Source organism: Periplaneta americana, chromosome 2, assembly GCF_040183065.1.
Source record: "Periplaneta americana isolate PAMFEO1 chromosome 2, P.americana_PAMFEO1_priV1, whole genome shotgun sequence".
NCBI lineage: Eukaryota > Metazoa > Arthropoda > Insecta > Blattodea > Blattidae > Periplaneta > Periplaneta americana.
In genome coordinates, this window is record NC_091118.1 from 78,301,656 (window position 1) to 78,323,597 (window position 21,942).

The window sequence follows — 21,942 nt, forward strand, 5'->3', positions numbered from 1 at the left end:
GAAGGGGGACAAGGACGTAAGTCTGTCGCAACAGAAGACATTGTTCAACAAATTGACCAAATGGTTCGATAAAAACGGAAGTTTACCATAAGTGAGTTGTGTGTGGAATTTCCTGAAGTTTCAAGATCATCTGTTTACACGATTGTAACAGAACACCTATGCTGCAAAAAACTATACGCTCGAAAGGTTTCAAAGATGTTGTCTGATGACCACAAAGTTCGCCAAATGGCATCAACGCTGACATTCCTCACCCGTTATGAGGCTGATGGTGAAGATTTTTTTAAAATTAATTGTGACTGGAGATGAGACCTAGATTCAATCTGTCACCCCCGAAACAAAACAACAGTTACAACAATGGATGTACTCAAACTCGCCAAACAAACTGAAAAAGTTCAAATAAACCTTCAACAACAGGAAGGTTATGGCTACCATGTTTTGGGATCAGAAAGGTGTGTTGCTTGTTGAGTTTATGGAACTGGGGATTACAGTCAATGCAGCTGTTTATTGTCAGACTTTATGACGACTGCAGAGAGCCATTCAAAACAAAAGAAGAGGCATGGTGACTTCTGGAGTTCTTCTGATTCATGTAAGTGCTCGCCCTCATAGTGCTGCTGTAACTCAACAGCTTTTTCAGCAATTTCGATGGGAAGTGTTTGAACATCCGGGTTATAGCCCCAACTTAGCGCCGAGTGACTTCCACCTCTTCCCTGAACTGAAAAAGTGGCTAGGAGGTCAGGGGTTCCAGACTAATGAGGAGCTTCAAAACAACATTAAGGCCCATCTCAACTCACTAGCAGCAACATTCTATGAAGAGGGGATTGGAAAGCTCATCCACAGATACCACAAATGCCTCAATCTTCATGGTGATTATGTCATAAAGTAAGGATGTTTGTACATACCTAACTTTAGATAATAAATTCATTTTGTTATTTACACTTGTCTTTTTTTATGGATTATCGGAGGTTGAAAAAAAACAGCCCTCTTACAGTTCACAGTTATCCATTTTTTCTAAAGTTCCATGTTAATTTATTTCGGTAACCGGTATATGTTATCATTTATACGTTTTTTACACTTATAAGATTGTATTTTAAACCCTAGGAGATATGAAACATGTAATAATGTATATGTTGTAAATCAATTCGGGGGTTTAGAGTCATAACGACGTATCTACAAAATGCATGTTTTGAGATAAATGCAAAAGAAGTTTTGCAACAACTGAAACACTATCACTGTTACCGCCTATGTTATTGTGTGCGACATATGTGATAACTCGTTCTTAGAGTATGTTTACATCTGCTCAACAATTTTTTTGTGTTTAAGCTAAGTGTTACGTAAGAAAAAAAAAGATTGTGTTGTAGATACGTTGTTTTGACTTTAAATAAATTGTTCTTTTTGGAAGTTACACTTGATTTTAATATTAATGACAATAGAAATATTGGACTGAAGTATTTATATATTATTGTTTAATTACATCTAATTATTGTGAAACAAAGAGTTTGATAAGTTTTTCTTCTAATATTGATTAGTAAGATGTTGGATAATATGCCAAAATTTTTAAAATACTAAACTGATGGCAATATACTATAATTTACCATAACTAACTGCAATGACTTGTACACAAACCGGTATCATTCAAACATTAGTAAAGAATTATTGTACTGAAAAAGGAATAGTCCTCAGTAATAATAATAATAATAATAATAATAATAATAATAATAATAATAATAATAATAATATTCGTAGTGCTACAGCACTTTAATGATCCAGACGACCAGCCAGCTGGCCTCAAGCACAGATGCCTAAGCAGAGGTGGAATCTAACTAGGATAGAGGTATCATGTGATCAGCACGGTGGTCCACCTATTAGCCATTATAGCTGGCTTTCTTAACCGGAATCATCTACTTATCATAGCTCTCCAAGTGCATCGCAATGCTGATCATCATCATCATCATCATCATCATCATCATCATCATCATAATCATCTTCATTAACCTGTGCTTCTTTCCCGTCTGTAACGTCATTTATTAATGACTTATAGCATTGTGATGATACTGCTCAGGAATAATCTCCATATTGCGTAGAACTAGAAAATCTTTAAGCTTTTGTTTCTGAACATGAACTGGAGAAGAGAACAAAGGCTGAAGTGTGAAAGAATCTCGCATTCTTGTTTTAGTTCTGTGGATTAGTATTCTTCTAAGCCCAAATTCTTGAGAAGTCCTGTTGCTGTATTTAAAATAAATGAGTTCTAAGTCTTCTTTCCTGTACTAAAACCAGGCCATCTTGAGCCAATTGAAAACGGAAGGGTAATTTTATGTTGTGAATATATTTCGATAAAATTATTATTTTTCAGTAGCTATGCCATCATTTTCATAGTTTTCAGTGTACAGTATTTTTGGAAAACCATTTATATGAAATGTAATTCTTTCCATTACAACATCTGAATTAGCCAAGCTGGTTTGTGCTGTCCTCTTTGATCTCTTGAAATTATGAAATTATATTATGTTTATACTTTCTATACGTACAGCATTTCATGTATGAACGATTCAGACAAATCGAGTACCGGTATTGTAAGAAACCAGGTCTGACAAACTTGCAAATTTTCACCGTCTATCTTTGGTTAAAAGCTGCTTATCTGTATCATTTAAATTCCAAAATTCTTCCTTAATTTGTAGCTACTCAGCCTGAGTAAATTTGAAATTGCATTTCCTTACACATTTTGAGCAATCTTTCGGTTTAACTGACCGTCCAGCAATTGATTTGCCTTTGGTCGATATTCTGAACTTTCAGACTATGGAATATGGCCGTAATTTTCTGAATGTGCATAAAGGGATAGTTTTGACTTGAAATATGTACGTAGTGACTAATTTCTAAGTAAAATGGATTATAAGCAATTATAACGCACTTGATATCTGTTGATTCTATCAAAATTTTGAAGTTGAATATTAACGACGAGTAATGAAACAACATTACCGGTATATAATCTTACCATTGCAAGCTTCAGTGTTGATCCTTGAAGTTGAAAGACATTGTGGATATTAACTGAATCTGAATTCTCTTCAGTAATACATTTTTCATTTTTCAGGAGATCAAGAATTTTTATTCCTCTAAAAAACACGTTGACTGCTCAGCACAAGTTCATTGAACGATATCTTTACATGACTGACAGTGCCGGTAATATGTATAATTGGACTGCATTAGGGATAACAATCATTTTTAAAATCCATTATTTCAAGGATTACGCCAACAGTGAGTAAATATAAGGATGCAGATATTCTGTATTTTGATTACGTATCTAAAAATAAATGATACGCATTTAGAGACAAAACAACGGATCTACACATACACTGTTCTGACATTCAACACCATAGTGTAATATATGGAGCCAAATTAACGTATAAGGTGATGTTGTTCTGACATTAAATAATTCTGACATTAAATAATCACGTGCATTTGTAGATACGCAGCACACTATTTCTGTAACAATTAAAGATAGGCGTTCCATTGTTTTGTCATTAAATAGATTGGTTCCCCAAGTCATGAATGGTGTAGATAAGTCAAAATGGCCAATTTTGTAGATACGCTGTTATGACTCTAAACCCCCGAATTTTTCTCGAAATTAGGTTTGCTGTGAAAATGTAAGACTGCGAAAAAGCAGTAGGCCTATGTGTTCATTGTTAAGATTGGCCTGTTTTGAAATTCGTGGAAATTCGAAACGGCCCATGCTTTCTTTCACCAATCCTGCGTCCTTTAATGTTGTTGTTACTGCTTTAGGAACATTCAGGGTGCGAATTAATGGGGAGGGATGGGGGGGGGGGGGATTTACTCCTGTTGGAAAGTTATCCCTCTCTTGTAAATTCATATTAACATCCCTGCCAGGGATAACTTCTGTTCCCCGTCACAGAATATAATTGTTTTAATAGGAGTATACATTGTACTTTATAAAATATAAAGTAATATTGATATATTATCATCACTGGCAAGCTGACAACAATCAATTACTTAGAAATTACATATATTATCTTAAGCTTGCTCACATATATACCGGTAATTATTATTATGATCAGGATGCAAGACAAGCAACTCAGTGCGACCAAGCACTGAGCCATGTCGAATGAGGATAATAATAATTTTATGTATGGCATTCTCTATCTAGGATTCTATCCCCCCCCCCCCTCATCAGAAATCTTAATTCGCACCCTGGGAACAGTGAAACGTTTTGTAACACACCATGATGTAACTGAACAAATTGTGGAACAGTTATCACAATTTTAGAGAATGGTTTATTCCTTAGGAGCAAGCAGTCTGAAATAACGGACTTCTTTGTAAAATAATCATATGCTATTAAATGAAGATCGCATTGGAAGAACACGTGAATGTCGTAACATTTTCTGGATTTGAACTTGAAATGTAACATATCAGCTAGCTTTAGCTCTAAGGAGCTACGGTTTTCTACAAATAATCTTACATTCTTCAAGAATAAGAATATATGTTATAAATTTGAGTACTGTATTGTAGATTCAAAGATGGCTTAACTGTGAAGGTCTGAATTTATTTTGTGAAAATTTCACTGAATTGATTTAACTTGTTCTCCCCATATAGTCTTCAAATGCTATTTTAGACGTTATTAAATAATGCCATTCCAGTTATAAGTTTTTCTCAATTATACGTTTTTTCTCCAGACTCAAATGAAAATTTATAAATAAAGTTTTACTGTATTTACTTGTTGTGACTCGTCCATGCATACCTCTGAAGTTGAGAGGAAACAAGAATCAATCACGTACAAGAAGTATGGGAGGGTTTGGTGATTAGACAAGCTTGTAAATAGCTGTGATAATTTATTATAATTTATATTGGAACAATGTAGTTAATGACCTCTGATATAGGCAGAAGGAGAGGCAGAAATGTCAGGTGGAAATGTGGATATGCTTAGAAGGTCTATTTTCAAGTTTAAATGTGGAAAAAGAAAGGATAGGCTGAAAGGTGCAGGAAAACTTTTGCTATCAGCTCGGCATCAGAAGATTTGATAGGTAAAATTATAATGGAGAGGAGTAATGAGAAAGTGAGACAGGAAATGTTTAGCAATTTAAATGGTTTAAAATCATTAATAAATTACAAGGAAATGAAAGTCATATGGAGACAGGAAGAATATACAAAAATTAACAACAGGGAAGAAAGAATGGAGATTGGGAATTTGGAACTTAAAAATAGAAGAGGAGACGTGAGAAAAGATATATGTCAGCCACCGGCGTGTCTCAGTCGGTTAAGGTGCTTGCCTGCCGGCCTGAAGTTGCGCTCAGGCGCAGGTTCGATCCCCGCATGGGCTGATTACCTGGTTGGGTTTTTTCCGAGGTTTTCCCTTACCATAAGGTGAATGCTAGGTGATCTATGGCGAATCGTCGACCTCATCTCGCCAAATATCATCTCGCTACCACCAATCTCATCGACGCTAAATAACCTAATAGTTGATACAGTGTCGTTAAATAACCAACTAAAAAAATACATATATGTCCTTTATGTAATAAAAACGAAGACATTCTATTTTGCTCAGAAAATGAAAGAACAAGAAAAATTTTTATTCAGGAGACATGACTAAAATTAAATATAGAAATAGCATATAGGAAATTATATAGAATAGTAAACAGAAGAAAATTTAGGGAACTTGGAAAATTTTTGTATATAGTAAAGGAAAAATGGGAAGGGAAAACTAAGGTATAAACATATGTACCGGTAGTATATAAGAAATATTAATTAAAGAGAAAGAGTTTTTGTTAAAAAATAACTATAATAATTGAATAATTTCGAGGGAAAAATTATTCAAATTAACTTTACAGGGAGTTATTCCTGAAAGCTTAATTTGCAACTATAATGATTGTTTGTAGTATGAAATTCTATGTAATTTTTTTTTCACTTCATTTCATTACTCTTCAATGTATTTTCATCTCATGTTTCTCCGAAATCAAATTGTACTTTATTTTTAAATTTATCATTGTTCCGTATTCTCTCCGCAATCTTATTGTATTTTTCATTTAACCTTTGCTTTGTATTCTGGATCCTAGTAATCAGCCGTAGATTTCGGCCAGATGTCCCAAATTGTGGAATTTGTTGTTGTAATAGTTATTAATAGTAAAATGTAGTTAAGGATATATATATATATATATATATATATATATATAAAACAGTAGTTTCATGATATGTTAACTTCTAGTTGCATGTTAGTTACAGTTATAGTTATAATCCAGTGGCAGCTCGCAACCTCAAAAGTTGGTGAAGCTCTTTTATTAAGGAACATGATGTACGACTTACCTTTTTTTGTAGATTAATTTGATTCGTCTGCCTCTACGGAAGGAGAATTGTCACTTATCTCATGAAATGGCTGCTTCTCAATCAGATCATGTAGCAAGTCCTTGTGAATGGAGATGCACGCCAATGATGTTAATCTCCCTTGTGCCATTGAATTGCGAAGATTTGTCTTTATGCAGTTGAGTGCAGAAAAACTTCTCTCCACTGAAACGCTTGTTTGCAGTAATGTCACAATAAGGGAAAAGAGCCTATAGGTTTCTTCAATACGTCTTTGTTTTATCTTACAAGTTTTAGTGCTTGTATCAGGGAAAATGTTCTGGTACTCATGATCTGTATAGAGGAGCTCTAGTTCTGTTTTCAAACGACTTACTTTGAACACATTTGGGAAAGTCTTTTGTAGAGTGGCAAGAGCATTAGAAGGAAAAATATTTGAATACTGAAGAAATTTTGAAGTAATGGCAAAAGAGCAAAACTGAAGCTGTTCGATGTCTTGATATCTAGTGTTAACTTGCATAAAAATGACGTACAGTACGTATTTCAAAAATAATTGTTTGTACTTCTGAAAAAGTTCACCTTCTGACAGCTTAACATATTTCCGCCCTGAAAATTCACCCCTTTCTTTAGCCTTTCCAAAAAAAACTGACAAAAACTTCATCTATTTTCACAAAATCCATCCGAGTTCCATGCTGATATTTTTATTCCAACTAACAAACAGGGACAACAAAACAATTTTTTCAAATAAGAACTACCACACAGCGACTGATATTCACTGTACCACGCACTTTTAAAATGTTTGTTGTAAGATCTTGCACCTTTCCTTTTCAACTTTTTTGCCGATATATTAATAACAAGTGTTGGTTTTCCCGCTAACAATTTTTTTTATTTTAGTCGGTTATTTAACGACGCTGTATCAACTACGAGGTTATTTAGCGTCGATGAGGTGATAGCGAGATGGTATTTGGAGAGATGAGGGGAGGATTCGCCACATATTACCTGACATTCACCATACAGTTGGGGAAAACCTTGAAAAAAATCCAACCAGGTATTCAGCCCAAGCGGGGATCGAACCCGCGCCCGAGCGCAACTTCAGACCGGCAGGCAAGCGCCTTAACCGACTGAGCCATGCCAGTGGTTTCCCCGCTAACAATTCATCTGTTTTATCTCCTTCAGTCCATCGCGAAAATGGTGTCTGTAACATGCTACACGCTATATCGTTTATAGGACACATTCCTCGTTGTTAATAAAAATATTTTAGTCATCACTTTTAAAAATAATTATAAAACTATCACTAAAAATAAATAACTGCTTAGTTAACTTAATCTTCTAATATATCGTTTTAGCAACAAAACATAACATAGTCACTCTATTCACACGTCTCACAAACTGAAATTAACAGGTACAAAGAAGTGTGAACACTATGAAAGACAAGGAATTTCATCTCATTGTATTCGCGTGTCGTTATTTTCCTTTCAAAAGAGCCAAGCCAGGAGGCTATGATGTGTTTGCAGCTACAAGAAAAATGTTTTGTCAGTGATTCAAGTACCCTCGCATACAGGCTCTATAGAAATCTTACAAGGGTTCGTTGCCATGGTTACCCGTAATCAAATCCGCAAATTGAGAAGCTCTACCTCTGAAGGAGGGATATAGCTGAAATTGTCACCCTTCTCCACTCTGCACCAGTGGCGTATACTGGTTTAAGGGCCTGGGCTACCACTGACCCTATTATTACACAAGATATATTTTAAAGTCCCTATAATAAAATTCCTTATCTATTTATATATGAATTCCAGACGTCTTGATTGGGACGAAAATACTTTGATGACTTCGTCATTGAAATTACAGTTGGGCCGCTTGCGAAGTTTCTGTAGAAATTACTTTCCAATGGACATCAGTGCCAAGCTGGATAAACGTTCTTGTGTATGAGTTGATCTACAGTAGGATTTTATCCTCTTCAACGCAGAAAATGTTCTTTCTACTGATGCTGACGTAGCTGGTATTGTCACAATTAATGTTGCCAATTTAAGGACTTCAGGAATAACTTGGTTCAGCTGGTTTTCATATATGACAGATAATATTTCATGGATAGGTTTGTTCGAAAAATCAAAGACTTCTGGTGAATATATTACACTTAATTCATTTTTCAAACGTACTTGATCAAAGTGACTGTTATAGGATTGAAATAATTTGTTTAGTGCCTCATTCGGGAAGTTTTCTCTATAAGCAGAAAATTTTTGAGAATTTAGAAGATATGTGAACTGAAGCTTTCCATAATCAGAAAATCTGTCAGTAATTTCCATGTGCATAAGATCTAGTATGCTGTAGTACAGCTGCCTGTATTTCAATTCATCATCTCCTTTTCTTCGCTTTAATGGTGGTTCCATTGTATTGGCTGAAGAATTTTCATTTTCCATATTACTCCATATGGACGGAAACCCACTACGTCTGAACTCGAATATAGTATTTTTTAACTTTGATACCTCTTGCAAGCAGTATGCTATGTCTAGACTTTTTGTCTGAAGAATATTGTAGAGCACATCTGTATGTGCGAACACTCTAGCATAGACTTCAAGAAGAAATATATTCTGAAACTGTGTGAAAAAAATACAAATATCCTTGAACCTGCACAATTACATCATCAACCCAGTTTTCTTCAGAGTCATTACAAATGATATTTTCAAAGAAAGCAGTCAGTTGTTCTCTGTATTCCTTTACTGTATTTACAAGCCGAGATGTAAAATTGCATCTAGTTGGTGCTACTTTTGGGAGTTTCTTTTTCATAAATTCTCGAGTTTTTCTGATCTTTTAGGAGATGATGAGAAAAATGCAGCTAAACCCGACAGTGTTTTGAAAAAAATGCGGCATTCTGGAATGGATAAAGTAGTTTGTTGCAAAACTAAATTGAGAACATGGCTGTAACAATGGACAAATAGTGCTTGAGGATACTTTCCTTGAACTTTTGTTTTTAAGCCATTAATATTTCCCCCATAACTGAAGCACCATCGTATGTCTGTGCAATTAACTTATTGCCGACATTGTATTCTGCTATAACACCTTCCACATGCTGAAACCAAGCAGCAGCAGTTTTGCCCGAACTGACATTTGTGAATCCTATAAACCGTTCTTGAACATTGGCAGTACTATCGACATATCTTGAAACAGTGGACAATTGACTCTGATTAGAGCAGTCACTTGTTTCATCAACAACAATGGCCGCAAAAGGTGCTTCTTCTATTTCAGATTTTATGTTCTTTATCATAACCCCACTTATAGCAAATATTGATTTGCGCAATATTAAGTCATTATGAATTGCGGGAGAAGTACCACTAAATACTGTTGAACTCTCAAGATGATTGGCCAGTAAATGATCAAATTCACTTAAGAAACTTAAATATTCAATATAATTTCCTCTGTTGTCTGATTCCACACTCTCATCATGACCCCGAAAAGCCAATTCTTGTTTTCCTAGAAAGCAGACTGCGTTAATAAGACGCAGTAAAATCTCCCGATTTTTTTTCCACAGGAGCATTGTGTTGGTTGATATGTAGAGCTTTTTGCTTATCTAGCTGTAAATCAATTCTTGTCTTCCCAAAGTTTGCAAAGTTCATGCTACTACAAATATGAGCTTTTGATTTGTCGTGTTTTAGGACTGCCGTTCGAAGGGAGTTGATATTAGAAAACCCTCTTTTGACCACACATTAGTTTCGCGGCTAAATAACAAACATGGCCAGCAAAATAGTTTAGACAGTTTAGAACTACCACACAACCAATTCCACTTACCATATGATGTTGAAGTGAAATGGCGTGTGTACTCACGCTGTTTTTCTTTTACGTCCATGGACAAATTTAACTCAGGAGTTGGTCTTTCCATTTTCACAATTTCAACTTCCTCGTTGTATGTACGACGGTTAAAAGGCACTTTTAATAAACCTTCTATTACAGAGTCATTTTCAACACAAACCTCTCCACAAACTTGTTCTGCCATATTTTTCACAATATCACTTAATTGGGAAATTAAAAACTTAATAATTCACAATTAATATAACTCTCAGACACTCGAACAAATCACAAATTTAAAATACTGCACTGCAAGAACACAATTACATTCATGAGCTAGCGTGCTAAGCGTATTGTTGCTTCGCGCCTGCGAAGAAACCGATCACGAGAGCGGCAACTCACCCGGCCTACATTGCACGATGGAAACAGAAGAGAGCGGGGGGGGGGGGACGGGCAGTTGTGCGACAGGACAGCGTGCGCGGTACGGTCACAGGCTACCTCACGTAGCAAGCGGTTTCTCCAGCGATGCCGCCTTGACAACTTGTTTCTTTTCGAGAGCAGAGAGCGCATATAAATCTAACAATTACTTTAATTTTAATTACTGTGGTAAAACTAATAATACAAAATTATTACAATATGTCATATTATAAACTTTTTCTTTTGTAATTTCCTTGGGCTACCGCCGGTAGCCCCGGTAGTCCGCAAAATACGCTCCTGCTCTGCACCAACCGTAGTGACAATGGGACTAGTTTTCCATAATGCAGAATACTAAAGTGCAGAACATATCACAACGCTGAATGTAAAAGACAAAAATGAAGTGAAATTAAATAAAATATTAAAATACTTGTAAATAAGTGAAGTTGCGCATAGTAAACAGGTGAAGTGTTGCTTCACGAGCTTCACCCGAAAAACCGCCCCTGTTATAATCATATATCCTACTGTAATTGGAACACATGTTCTGTAGTAGTGATGAAATAAATAAATAAATGAATAAATAAATAAATAAATAAATAAATAAATAAATTCTTGGAAAACAGAAATGTAACAGGACCACTATTAACGAATTATACACAAAGTGTACCTAATTTTGATAACAATAAATTACATATATAGAACATTTATGCAAATGCATATTTGTATGAAAGCTGCATATATTAATGAAACTTAGTAATTACATTTTTTCATATTCAATTAAGATGATTGGAACATGGTTGTGTATGCATATATTTGCTTATTTCGATGAGCATATTTTTTATTTTTTTGCAGCGAAAACTGTTTTCTGTCTTTCTAGGCTTAGATAAAACATGTAGTAATTAATTATTTACTTTAGTTGACGATGCGTTTTCTCGACAGTATTTATTCTGAACTCCTTGATTTTAATTGGTTAATATGTACAAACTACTAAAATTGAGCAGAAGGTAATAATTTTTATTTTATCTAGTTAAATTAGTTGGTACTTACGATTTTAAGGTGTATTTTTGGGTAAACTTCAGTTTATGTGATAGTTGACAGAGGTGACTGAAGTTGGTAGGGCCTATGTTTTTTTTTTTTTTTTTAATGTTCCTTGTATAGATAGGGAGTTGTGATGTATTAATAGTTGGTCTCCCATTTTTCCTTGTGCAATTTAAAAACAGTATTTTCTGCTCAATGTCAGTAGTTTGCACGTATTCCGCAAATCAAATCAAGGAGTTTTGAATAAATTTTGTCGAGAAAACTCGTTGTCAACTAAAGTAAAGAATAATGGTCTGAAGAAGATGAGATTAGGACACGATCGTGATGTGGACGTTAATCCTATAGTGTTACCAGATTGTAAGTTCTCTCTCCTCACATCATGTGTAGAAAGAACTTTTTTATGCACTAGTTCATTTTTATGGACAGGAGAAACAAGTTGGATCCTGTAAATGTGGAAAAGATTATTGAGTTACAAGTTTCATATAGTCATGAAATAAAATGAATTGTCTATATAAAATTAGTTTTAATTAAATTAGTAATAGCCAATAAGTCAATAACTAAAAAATTAAAGTGACTGTGCATTTCTTTATGACAAATAATTTGAATATTTCCCATGATATAGTTAATGTTTTGTCTTTCGTAGGACTGTAAACAGTGGTAAGTTTGCCGGCATCTTTAGCTTTTGATGCAAATTAATTGCAAATTTCGGCTTTTTAAGAGCATATTTTAGAGTATTTAGTGTATATTATTCTCAACACTAATTATCCTCTTTGTCTCAGTTTAAATTCTCAACTTTGAAATTAATGAAGAACATACAATGTGTGACTGATGGTTGTTCCATGTTACAGCGGACGCTCAATCCACCCATTCTGCAACAAGGTGAAGCGAGATCCCTTGGAGACAGAGTGTACTGAGGATCGGAGTTCTGTGGCTTTGTGCAATCTGGTGGAGCATCAGGAGAAACTGCCTCTCATCTACCAGGTATGTAGCATGTTTTACTCTTCATTATCAAAGCCTACTCATGGTTAAGAAAATTAACTTTTAACTTCTCACTATAATAGCCGAGAAACTTTTCCCACTACATTCTATGGGATTTGCAATGGAAAGTTTTCTCAGAATAATTTGACTTTAGTTTGAACATGTTAAAAGATAGACAAATAAGGAATATGTAATATTAAGCATACAGAGAAATAATTTATTACAGTTGTATGAACACTTTTTGATAATTAAATTAAAATTAATATAATCAGTTAAAAACCAGACATGTTTCGGAGGAATGCTCCTCCATCTTCAGTGGCAATACCACGACGTTGATTCAGATGTTCGACCGCGTATCGTGGCTTAAAGGAGACTGACTACTTGTGTAAATTCAATTAAGGAATATGTAAATTAAATTTAGAAATGAAACAGTAGTGTAAATGGCTCTTAAAAAACAATAATACATGAGATACAATTAAAAAAATAGTGTGAAACGAAATTGGAAATTAAATTTAGAAATGAAACAGTAGTGTAAATGGCTCTTAAAGAAACAATGACACATGAGATACAATTAAAAAAATAGTGTGAAACGAAATTGGAAGAGAAGAAAACATGTGTGTGTGTCTACTCACTTCACTTTCCGTGATTCGGATTCCACATACTGCGGATAGATGACAGGACTATGACCCATTTTCAAATTGCACACCACCTCGGCAGGCCACATTATGCATGATGTGTATCTGTGAAGAGTTATGTCGTGTACTAGGATGAGTGTATGTTAAGTGTTCGTGTAGGTGTAGTGTAGAGAATGAGTGAGGATGATGGTGGAAGTAAGGAAGGGAGAAGGGGAAACCTGGTGTCGGTACATAGCCTACTCCTGTTAAATAGCACCAAGGGGGGTTGCCAGATTTAACGTCCCCATCCGACGGACAAATCACTATGAAGAGTGACATGCCTTCCCTTCATATGCACTGCGGAGAGATTTGGGATTTAATCCAGGCATATTGGTGCACAATTTAGTAATTAGAAGTTGTGCACCGCCATCTCTCCTAGTCCACAAGAAAATTTCTGACCCCACTGGATATCGAACTCAGGCTGGCTGGTCTGGAGGAAGACATGTTACCAAAGAGCTAACTAGGCCGACTAGAGAAGAAAACATAGAAAGCTAGAAAACTTTACAAACTCTGTAAAAAATTTGGTTTGGAAATATTTTTCGATGATGATGATGATGATGGTAATGGTAAGACTCAATGGTGTAGCTAAGAATTTAAGATGTGGGTGTTAAGCCAAGTTCTGGGAACATCACTTGGCAAATTTTCCCATAACTTACATGCAACATATCTAAAAAACACTAATAATTATTTATTAAATTATATCCATAAGAGAGAATTCTGTAGTATCAAATATTAATAATATAATCTTATAGAAGTAATAGTAATTATTGTTTAATATTATGAAATTTAAAATCAATCTGGACTCCCCAAAAGTTGTTATAAAGCAAATCCATTCTCCATTGTTGCACAGTGAATCAACAGCTGCTGACCCTAAATAAATTACGTACCGATAATCTAGTTGTTGTGTAGAGAATGGTTAACTCCTTCGAAAATCATCGGTCAATTTGAAACAACTTATCAGCAAAAATATAAAAGATTTGTTACCAGTATTCTAAATATTGTTCATTTTTATAGAAACAGTCAAACAATATTTTTCGTTCAGTAAAGCCAATGGTGGATTGTTTCTTCAGGCTTTGAATATAATACTTACTTAGGTACTTACTTACAAGTGGCTTTTAAGGAACCCGGAGGTTCAATGCTGCCCTCATATAAGTCCGCCATCAGTCCCAATCTTGACAGTGAGCAAGATTAATCCAGTCCCTACCATCATATCCCCCTCCCTCAAATCCATTTTAATATTATCCTCTCACCTTCGTCTCGACCTGTGCAAAGGTCTTTTCCCCTCAGGTATTTCAACTAACACTCTATATACATTTCTGGATTCACTCATATGTGCTATATGCCCTGCCAATCACAAACATTTGAATGTTAGATGAAGAACGCAATGCATACAGTTCTGCGTTTCTAACTTTTTCCATTCTTCTGTAGCTTTAAATATAATGTAATTTTAAAATATTTCTTGAAAATTTCTTGGTGAGCTCCCCCCTGCCTACGCCACTGATGGTAGTGGTGAAGAGAAAGTAAAAAAAGGAAAGTGCACTGATTAAGAAAAAGACCAAAAAAGATAATAAATAATGGCATCGATTTCCTTAATATTTTTATTCCATTATTGCTTCATTAGTAGATTCATACAATCATTTCGTGAAACATGAGTGATTTCTGTTGCTAGAAATGTGATGTAAAAACAGTTACAACATGCCAAGACATTGGTGAGGAGGGTATCATGTTTGCTAAATCTACTGACTTACAGTTGAACAAGACTAACCTGTGTTGCAGAATTTTGACTCAATCCCGCACGTAAAGCCAGGGAGGGAAAGTTTCTACGGTGGCTCTGTATCCCTGGCAGACTACTGCCCATACATCCAAGAGTTTACTTGGCGCTCCAGGAACGTGATAGTGCGGGGCTCCCACTGCCAGTATGCTGAGAACAATCCCAGTGAGTACCAAATAATTATTCTGCTATTGCTTGTTCGTTTTTCATAGCTCTGTTCGATTGTACCCATGTTGTAATCAAACATGGCTGTTATATATTTTTTTTTCATTACCATCTCCTTTTCCCCCTCTCCTTCGTCCAAATCCTTTTCATTGTCTTCTGCTTCCTGAACAAAAAGATCTTCAACACCATCATTTTATTTTTCTTGTTCACTATAATCATCTTCATCACCAGCATCATCATCATGATCATCATCATTAGGCTTGTAATTCAGCTACCTATAAGCTGGAATGAAGTTGCCTGATTCGAACCATTTGTGTTGCCACAGCGCAGACATAGGTATGTTCGTATACAAAATAGTTACGCACCCTCCACACTTTCGCTCTAGTAAATTGAAACTGGAACGCAGTCATAGTGAGTACTGTTATCAATCAGTGCCATTACTTTTGTATTATTTAAATATCTACAATTCTACATTTTTCACTGTTAGTATTGACAACAATGCATATAAATTGTGTAAAATAAGCATAAAAGTGACCAAAACAGTGGATTGGAAGGCACTGCAATATCAAAAGGCACAGACAATGTGTTGAATGTAATTCAAAGGAACCAATAGCCTCAAATTCTGAAAGTTATCAGATATTAACTCTATGTTTAGCATGGATTTGTGTACCATGATATTCAGTGCTAACATCTCAATTAATACATTTTTTTATTCAATGCAGTGGCATTTGACTGGAGTCATTAGCCGTACAATGGCGATTAAAACCAAAATGAAAGATAGAAAACAAAATAAAACGAACAGTGTGCAAAGTGAAACTACGAAGGAGGGATGTCAGCACTGTTACATTTTTTCTCTGGCCTCCCAGTATCTATCCACAAAACTGACAGATGAAGGCGCTGGACAAGTCTTAATGTGATTTGAGTCCATGTTGTCTGAACATCCACAGAGCATGCAATGAGAGCTGGATAGTACACCAGGCGGTAGAGGTGATTAGCCAGACAGTCATGACCTCCTGCGATGCAGAACGTCGCAACAGCTTCTCTTCTTGATCATTTGAGGAGAGGGGGATTTAGTGCATCTTTCCAGTGTTTATCCTTAATTTGTTCCTCCAAACTCTTATGGAAACATTGTCTTACTCGACTTCTTATATTTGTAGATGCTGTATGGAATGGCAGCACGTAAGTATATGAAAGGGGCATAGTTGTTCCTTTCTTTGCCAGAAAGTCTGCTGCTTCATTCCCGGCAATACCGCAGTGAAATAAATAAATAAATAAATTTAATAATCTACATCTTAGAGAATTTTTAGAGAAGTACACAGAAAAAAATAGTGGATTTTCAGTGGTGAGTGACATATGCAATAGCATGATGAAACACGAAGATATGTCAAACAATAGAACATCTTTATAATTTTCATACACCAATAAAATCATGTGAAACTGAAAGAAGTTTCTCGCGATATAACAACATTTTAAGTGATATCTGCAGAAAGTTGAAGTTCCATAATATACGAATATCCATTATTATTCACTGCAAAAATCATTACGAAAATTGAGATGACTAGAGCATGCAAAGTAAATTTATACGCAATATGTTTGTTATATAGCTTCATATTGTCACATCTCATTTCAGTAGTTTTACAGAACTTTTTCAGCAGTGCTCCACTATTATTGCGAGTTGATTGTTGTGATTTCAGTCTTCAGGAAGCTGGAACACTAAACATAATCACCATCATCACCGTTATCACTCCTACTTCAGGAATTGGAGGTGCCCTCTTAAAAATAACACTGTTCGAACCTGTCAAGATGTTTATGAGCTAAGTTCATTTTTAACACCTATTTTATAGAGAAGCCTACATTTCGTAGCCACAGTGATTAGGCCATAAGGTATTGTGACAGCGACGTGAGATTCGAACTCACGACCAGCGTCCCGCGAGAGAGCATATCGCGCGGGCTTCACGGGGAAAGGGGAAAGGGGCCTACACGCGAGGGGAGGCTGCGCGCGCAGCTGCTACTTAACGCAGTGAATGTGGAACGACCTTCCCGACTATTCCAGAAGTCCGTCGAAGTGGAGATATCGAGATAATTCTCTACACACCTGTAGAAATTTCTCGCAACTATGATTTTGCTATAAAAGAAGAAGTGCCAGCGAACTCGAGCAGAGTTTTCAGTTATTCAGTCAGTGAGTAAGCCAGAGCAAGCAAGCCAGACTTGTGTGCCAGAGTTCGACTCGAGTGTGCGTCCGCATCTGCGTCAGCATCCGAAGGCCTGAGTTCGAGTGCAGTGGACCGCAGTTGGAGGGACCTGAGTTCGAGTGCAGTGGACCGCAGTTGGAGGGACCCGAGTTCGAGTACAGTGAACTGTCTCTGAAGGTCTGTGGTTCGAGATACTGTGAACTCGAGTGACTGACATAGAAGAACTGTGAACTGAGAACTGGTAGTTCTGATTTGTAAATAGTACTGTGTAAATATTAGTTAAGATTAACAGTTCATTGTTGTGCGTAATAGTCCAAGTAAGTTGTCATTGTCGTCGGTGGAGTGCTATAACGAATACTGTGTTGAGTGAAGATCCAATTGTTGACGAGAGCGTTTAAGGTGGATTGTAGAAAGGAATTATTGTGGCGAATAAATTACATTGTTGTTACTAATAAAATTCACACTGGTGTCAGAAGTGGGATCATTATCGACAATGGAGAACCTACAGCAGATCCTGCAAGCCATCGCGGAAATGAAAGCAGAAATGAAAGACGAAATGAACAAGCACATCAGTGAGGTGAAAAGTGATATAAGTGACGTGAAAGCAGAAATGAAAGACGACATGAACGACATGAACAAGCACATCAGTGAGGTCAAGAACGACATAAGTGAAGTGAAAGGCGACATAAGCGGAGTGAAAAATGACGTCACTACGCAAATTGAAAGCGTTTCGGCCCACGTAGATGGAATTGTCGCCATCGTAAAAGACGAACTTAAGGCCGATTTGGATAAACTAAACCAGAATTTTACAACTATAAACGAGACAGTAGCCGAGTTGAGACAGGAGGTAGACCATTTCGACGGCAAAATCCGCGATCTCGAGCGTCGTCAAGAGCAGACGAGTGAGTTGCTGGACAAGACGAGTGAGGTGATGGACAAACACGCCGAGGAAAACAAGCACATACTCACGTTGATGGACCGACATGCTGAAGAAAACAAGCACATCCTCGCGTTGGTGGATCGCCAGGCTAGAGAACAGAAACAGATAATTGCCGAGGAAGTTCAACGGGCCGTGGAAAGATCGACCACAGAGTTGAGGACTCCATATAGTGGCCCTGGGGAACCATCGCCTTCAGCCAGACATTACAACGTCAAGACGCCGAAGTTCGACGGAACGACGTCTTGGGCGATATTCCGTCGCCAGTTCGAGGCCACCGCGGCACATAATGGGTGGACGCCAGCGGAGAAGACTACCCAGCTGTTGACCGCGCTTCAGGGACAGGCTTCAGAGATTCTTCACAGCGTTCCAGAAGATGGGACAGCCGCTGAGATAATGGCGGCCTTGGAGGGACGTTATGGTGATCATCAACTTGCGGCAGCATTCAGGACCCAACTGAAAACGAGGGTCCAACAGTCAGGCGAGTCCCTACAAGAATTCGCGATGGCGGTGGAACAACTGGCCCATAAGGCCCTCAGGGGCCTACCTAATGATTTCATCGCTGGAGAGGCGGCCTACACCTTCGGCATCGGAGTTCGAGACCCCGAAATCAGACAACAGCTACTCCTGGCAGAGCATCGTACCATCAACGCAGCTCTGGCGGCGGCCCTCAGGATGGAGGCAGCAAAGTTGACGGCGAACGTCTCGACGTCGCACCGGATTAGGAGCGTCGCGGCGGCCGACGTCGAGGAGCGTCAACCGAAATCACCCGAGCGACGAAGACGAGGATTGCCTACCTGCTGGTCCTGCGGCGAGCCTGGGCACCTGAGGAGGGACTGTGACCGATCTGGTCACAAACAGGAAAACTAAAAGGGGCCGATGCGATGAGGGGCACGTCGGCGCCGTCATCACCATCCCCTCGGCTGATTTTGAAGACGGTTAACAGAAGATGCGACGATGGGCTGATTGCTGACGGATGGATAAGAGGCCGCCCATGCAGAGTACTGGTAGACACCGGGGCGTCGCTCACTATCGCCAGACCGGAAGTCGTGCGTGGACTACCTGGGAGGACGCCGCTGCGCCGTTATGAGCTACGTACTGCCTCAGGCGAGAACCTGCCCATCCAAAAGGAGGTTTTCCTGGATCTGACATTGGGAAAGAGGAGACTGGAGATGTGGGTGTTCGTCGCCAACATCACTGAAGACGTCATCCTGGGACTCGACGCCATGCGGATCTTCGATGCAACGGTGGATGTCAGGCGCCGTATCCTGCGGTTTGGTCAGGATGAAGTGTTCCTGAGGGACGTCGAAGACCAACCCATTGCAAGCAGACTCACCTTGGAGAATCATGTGACAATCCCGGCAGGCTGCGAGATGGTGGTGACGGCAAGACTGGACGGACAACCTAAGAGAAACCTGCTCCTCGATTCGCAAACAACTCCGATAGATGGTGTTTATGTGGCCAGATCCCTACTCCCGAATTAGAAGGTGGTACCGGTGAGGGTCCTGAATGTCACCAATCGGGACAAGGAGGTGCCTAGTGGAACTGTACTAGGTAACGTCGAGCCGGTGGTGTCTGTGACGTCGCTGGCAGAAAACGAGGAGTGTCACCGACCACATCCAGATCTAGACCCATCACTGAAAGAGCTGGCTCGAGAATTGCCGGCGAATTTAAGCAAAAGAGAAAGAAGACAAGTCCACGATCTACTGACAGAATTTCAGGACGTGTTCAGTCTGTCTGAAAATGACTACGGGAGAACGGAGAAAGTTCGGCACCGCATCGACACCGGAAATGCTCGCCCAAACAGTCAACCTCCTCGACGCGTCCCTCTAGCTAAACAGAGGGAGATTGACAGCCAACTGGAGGGCATGAAAGCAATAGGGGTCATCGAGGAATCCGACAGCCCTTGGTCATCACCTGTGGTGCTGGTGAAGAAGAAGAATGGGGACCTGCGTTTCTGCGTGGACTACAGAAGACTGAATGACGTCACCAGGAAAGACTGCTTTCCCCTTCCACGAATTGACGACACTTTGGACACCCTGGCCGGAGCCGAGTGGTTCTCGACGTTGGATCTCAAGTCAGGATACTGGCAGGTGGCGCTACATCCGGAGGATAAGGAGAAAACGGCATTTTCTACAGGCCAGGGACTATGGCAGTTCACCGTTATGCCGTTCGGCCTCTGCAATGCCCCGGCTACATTCCAGAGACTAATGGAGTCCGTAATGAGAGGCCTGACATACGACACATGTTTGCTGTACCTTGATGACGTCATCGTGGTCGGCAAGACTTTCGGCGAACAACTGTCGAACCTGAGGAAAGTGTTCGAGAGACTGCGACAAGCCAGACTGAAGTTGAACCCGAAGAAATGTCATCTGTTCCAGAAGAAAGTCAGCTACCTGGGGCACGTAGTAGGAACCAACGGAGTGTCCACGGACCCGGAGAAGCTACAAGCCGTCAGAGGATGACCGAGACTGAGGGACAAGCAGGAGCTGCGCCGCTTTCTCGGCCTCTGCACGTATTACAGAAGGTTCGTAGCTGGGTACGCCAACATCGCTAAGCCTCTAACCCAGCTGACCGAGGAGAAACGACAATTCCAATGGACGGACGAGGCGGAGTCATCCTTCCCGTCACTGAAAGAGGCGCTCTGCACTGCTCCTGTACTGGGATATCCCATCCCTGGAAGGAAGTTCACGCTCGACACGGACGCTAGCAACGTAGGCATCGGCGGAGTACTCTCTCAGGAACAGGACGGGCAAGAGAGGGTGATTGCCTACTTCAGCCGAACACTATCCAAGGCTGAGAGAAACTACTGTGTGACGCGTAGAGAACTTCTTGCCATTGTGGAAGCCCTGAAGCACTTCCACAAATATTTGTATGGCCAGGAATTCCATCTGAGGACAGACTATTCTGCACTCACCTGGCTATTGGGCTTCAAGAATCTGGAGGGGCAGACCGCCCGTTGGGTTCAACGACTGCAGGAGTACAACTTCATCTCCGAACACCGCCAAGGGAAGAAACATTCCAACGCTGATGCCTTATCAAGACGTCCATGCCCGGATGGCTGCAAAACACTGCCTGAAAGTAGAAGAGCGGGATGGCGCCCACGCAGTCCGAGCAATTGCCGTCCAGTCGAGCCCAAGATGGGATAACGCCGCCATAAGGAGGGAGCAGCTGGAGGACCCAAACATTAGACAGCTACTGCGTGATGTGGAGTCCGGCCAGAGACCAGTACGGGCCGATATCGCCAACCGTAGCCCCACTTACAAGAGCTACTGGGCCCAGTGGGAATCCTTCACTGTCAAGGACGGTATCCTGAAGAGGATTTGGGAGTCGACCGATGGAAGGACCCGCATAGAACAACTTGTCCTGCCTAGGAGCAAGGTGAAGGAAGTGCTGGAGGAGACTCATGCTGGAGTGACTGGAGGACACCTGGGAGCCAACAAGACGCTGGACAAGTTAAGACAGAGGTTCTACTGGTTGCATCAGAGAACCGACACGGAACAATGGTGCCGAAGATGCGACACCTGTGCAGCCAGTCGCGGACCAAGGACCCGCAGCAGGGGAGCCATACAGAAGTACAACCTGGGAGCTCCTTTTGAGAGGATCGCCATCGACGTTGCTGGACCGTTCCCAGTCACGGATCGCGGGAACCGCTACCTGTTAGTCGCCATGGATTACTTCACAAAATGGCCAGAGGTG

The 21,942-nt window shown here is 39.3% G+C and overlaps 1 protein-coding gene across 2 annotated transcripts in view; it reads left to right on the plus strand.

The window, feature by feature from the left end:
• The window catches only part of Invadolysin (leishmanolysin-like peptidase, invadolysin), a 690,653-nt gene that overhangs the window by 639,133 nt on the left and 29,578 nt on the right, over nucleotides 1-21,942 (plus strand). For both annotated transcript variants that reach the window (XM_069818006.1, XM_069818007.1), the window contains exons 9-10: nucleotides 12,375-12,507; nucleotides 14,955-15,114. In XM_069818006.1, the coding sequence (XP_069674107.1) occupies nucleotides 12,375-12,507; nucleotides 14,955-15,114 (293 nt within the window). The remainder of the gene's footprint in view (nucleotides 1-12,374; nucleotides 12,508-14,954; nucleotides 15,115-21,942) is intronic.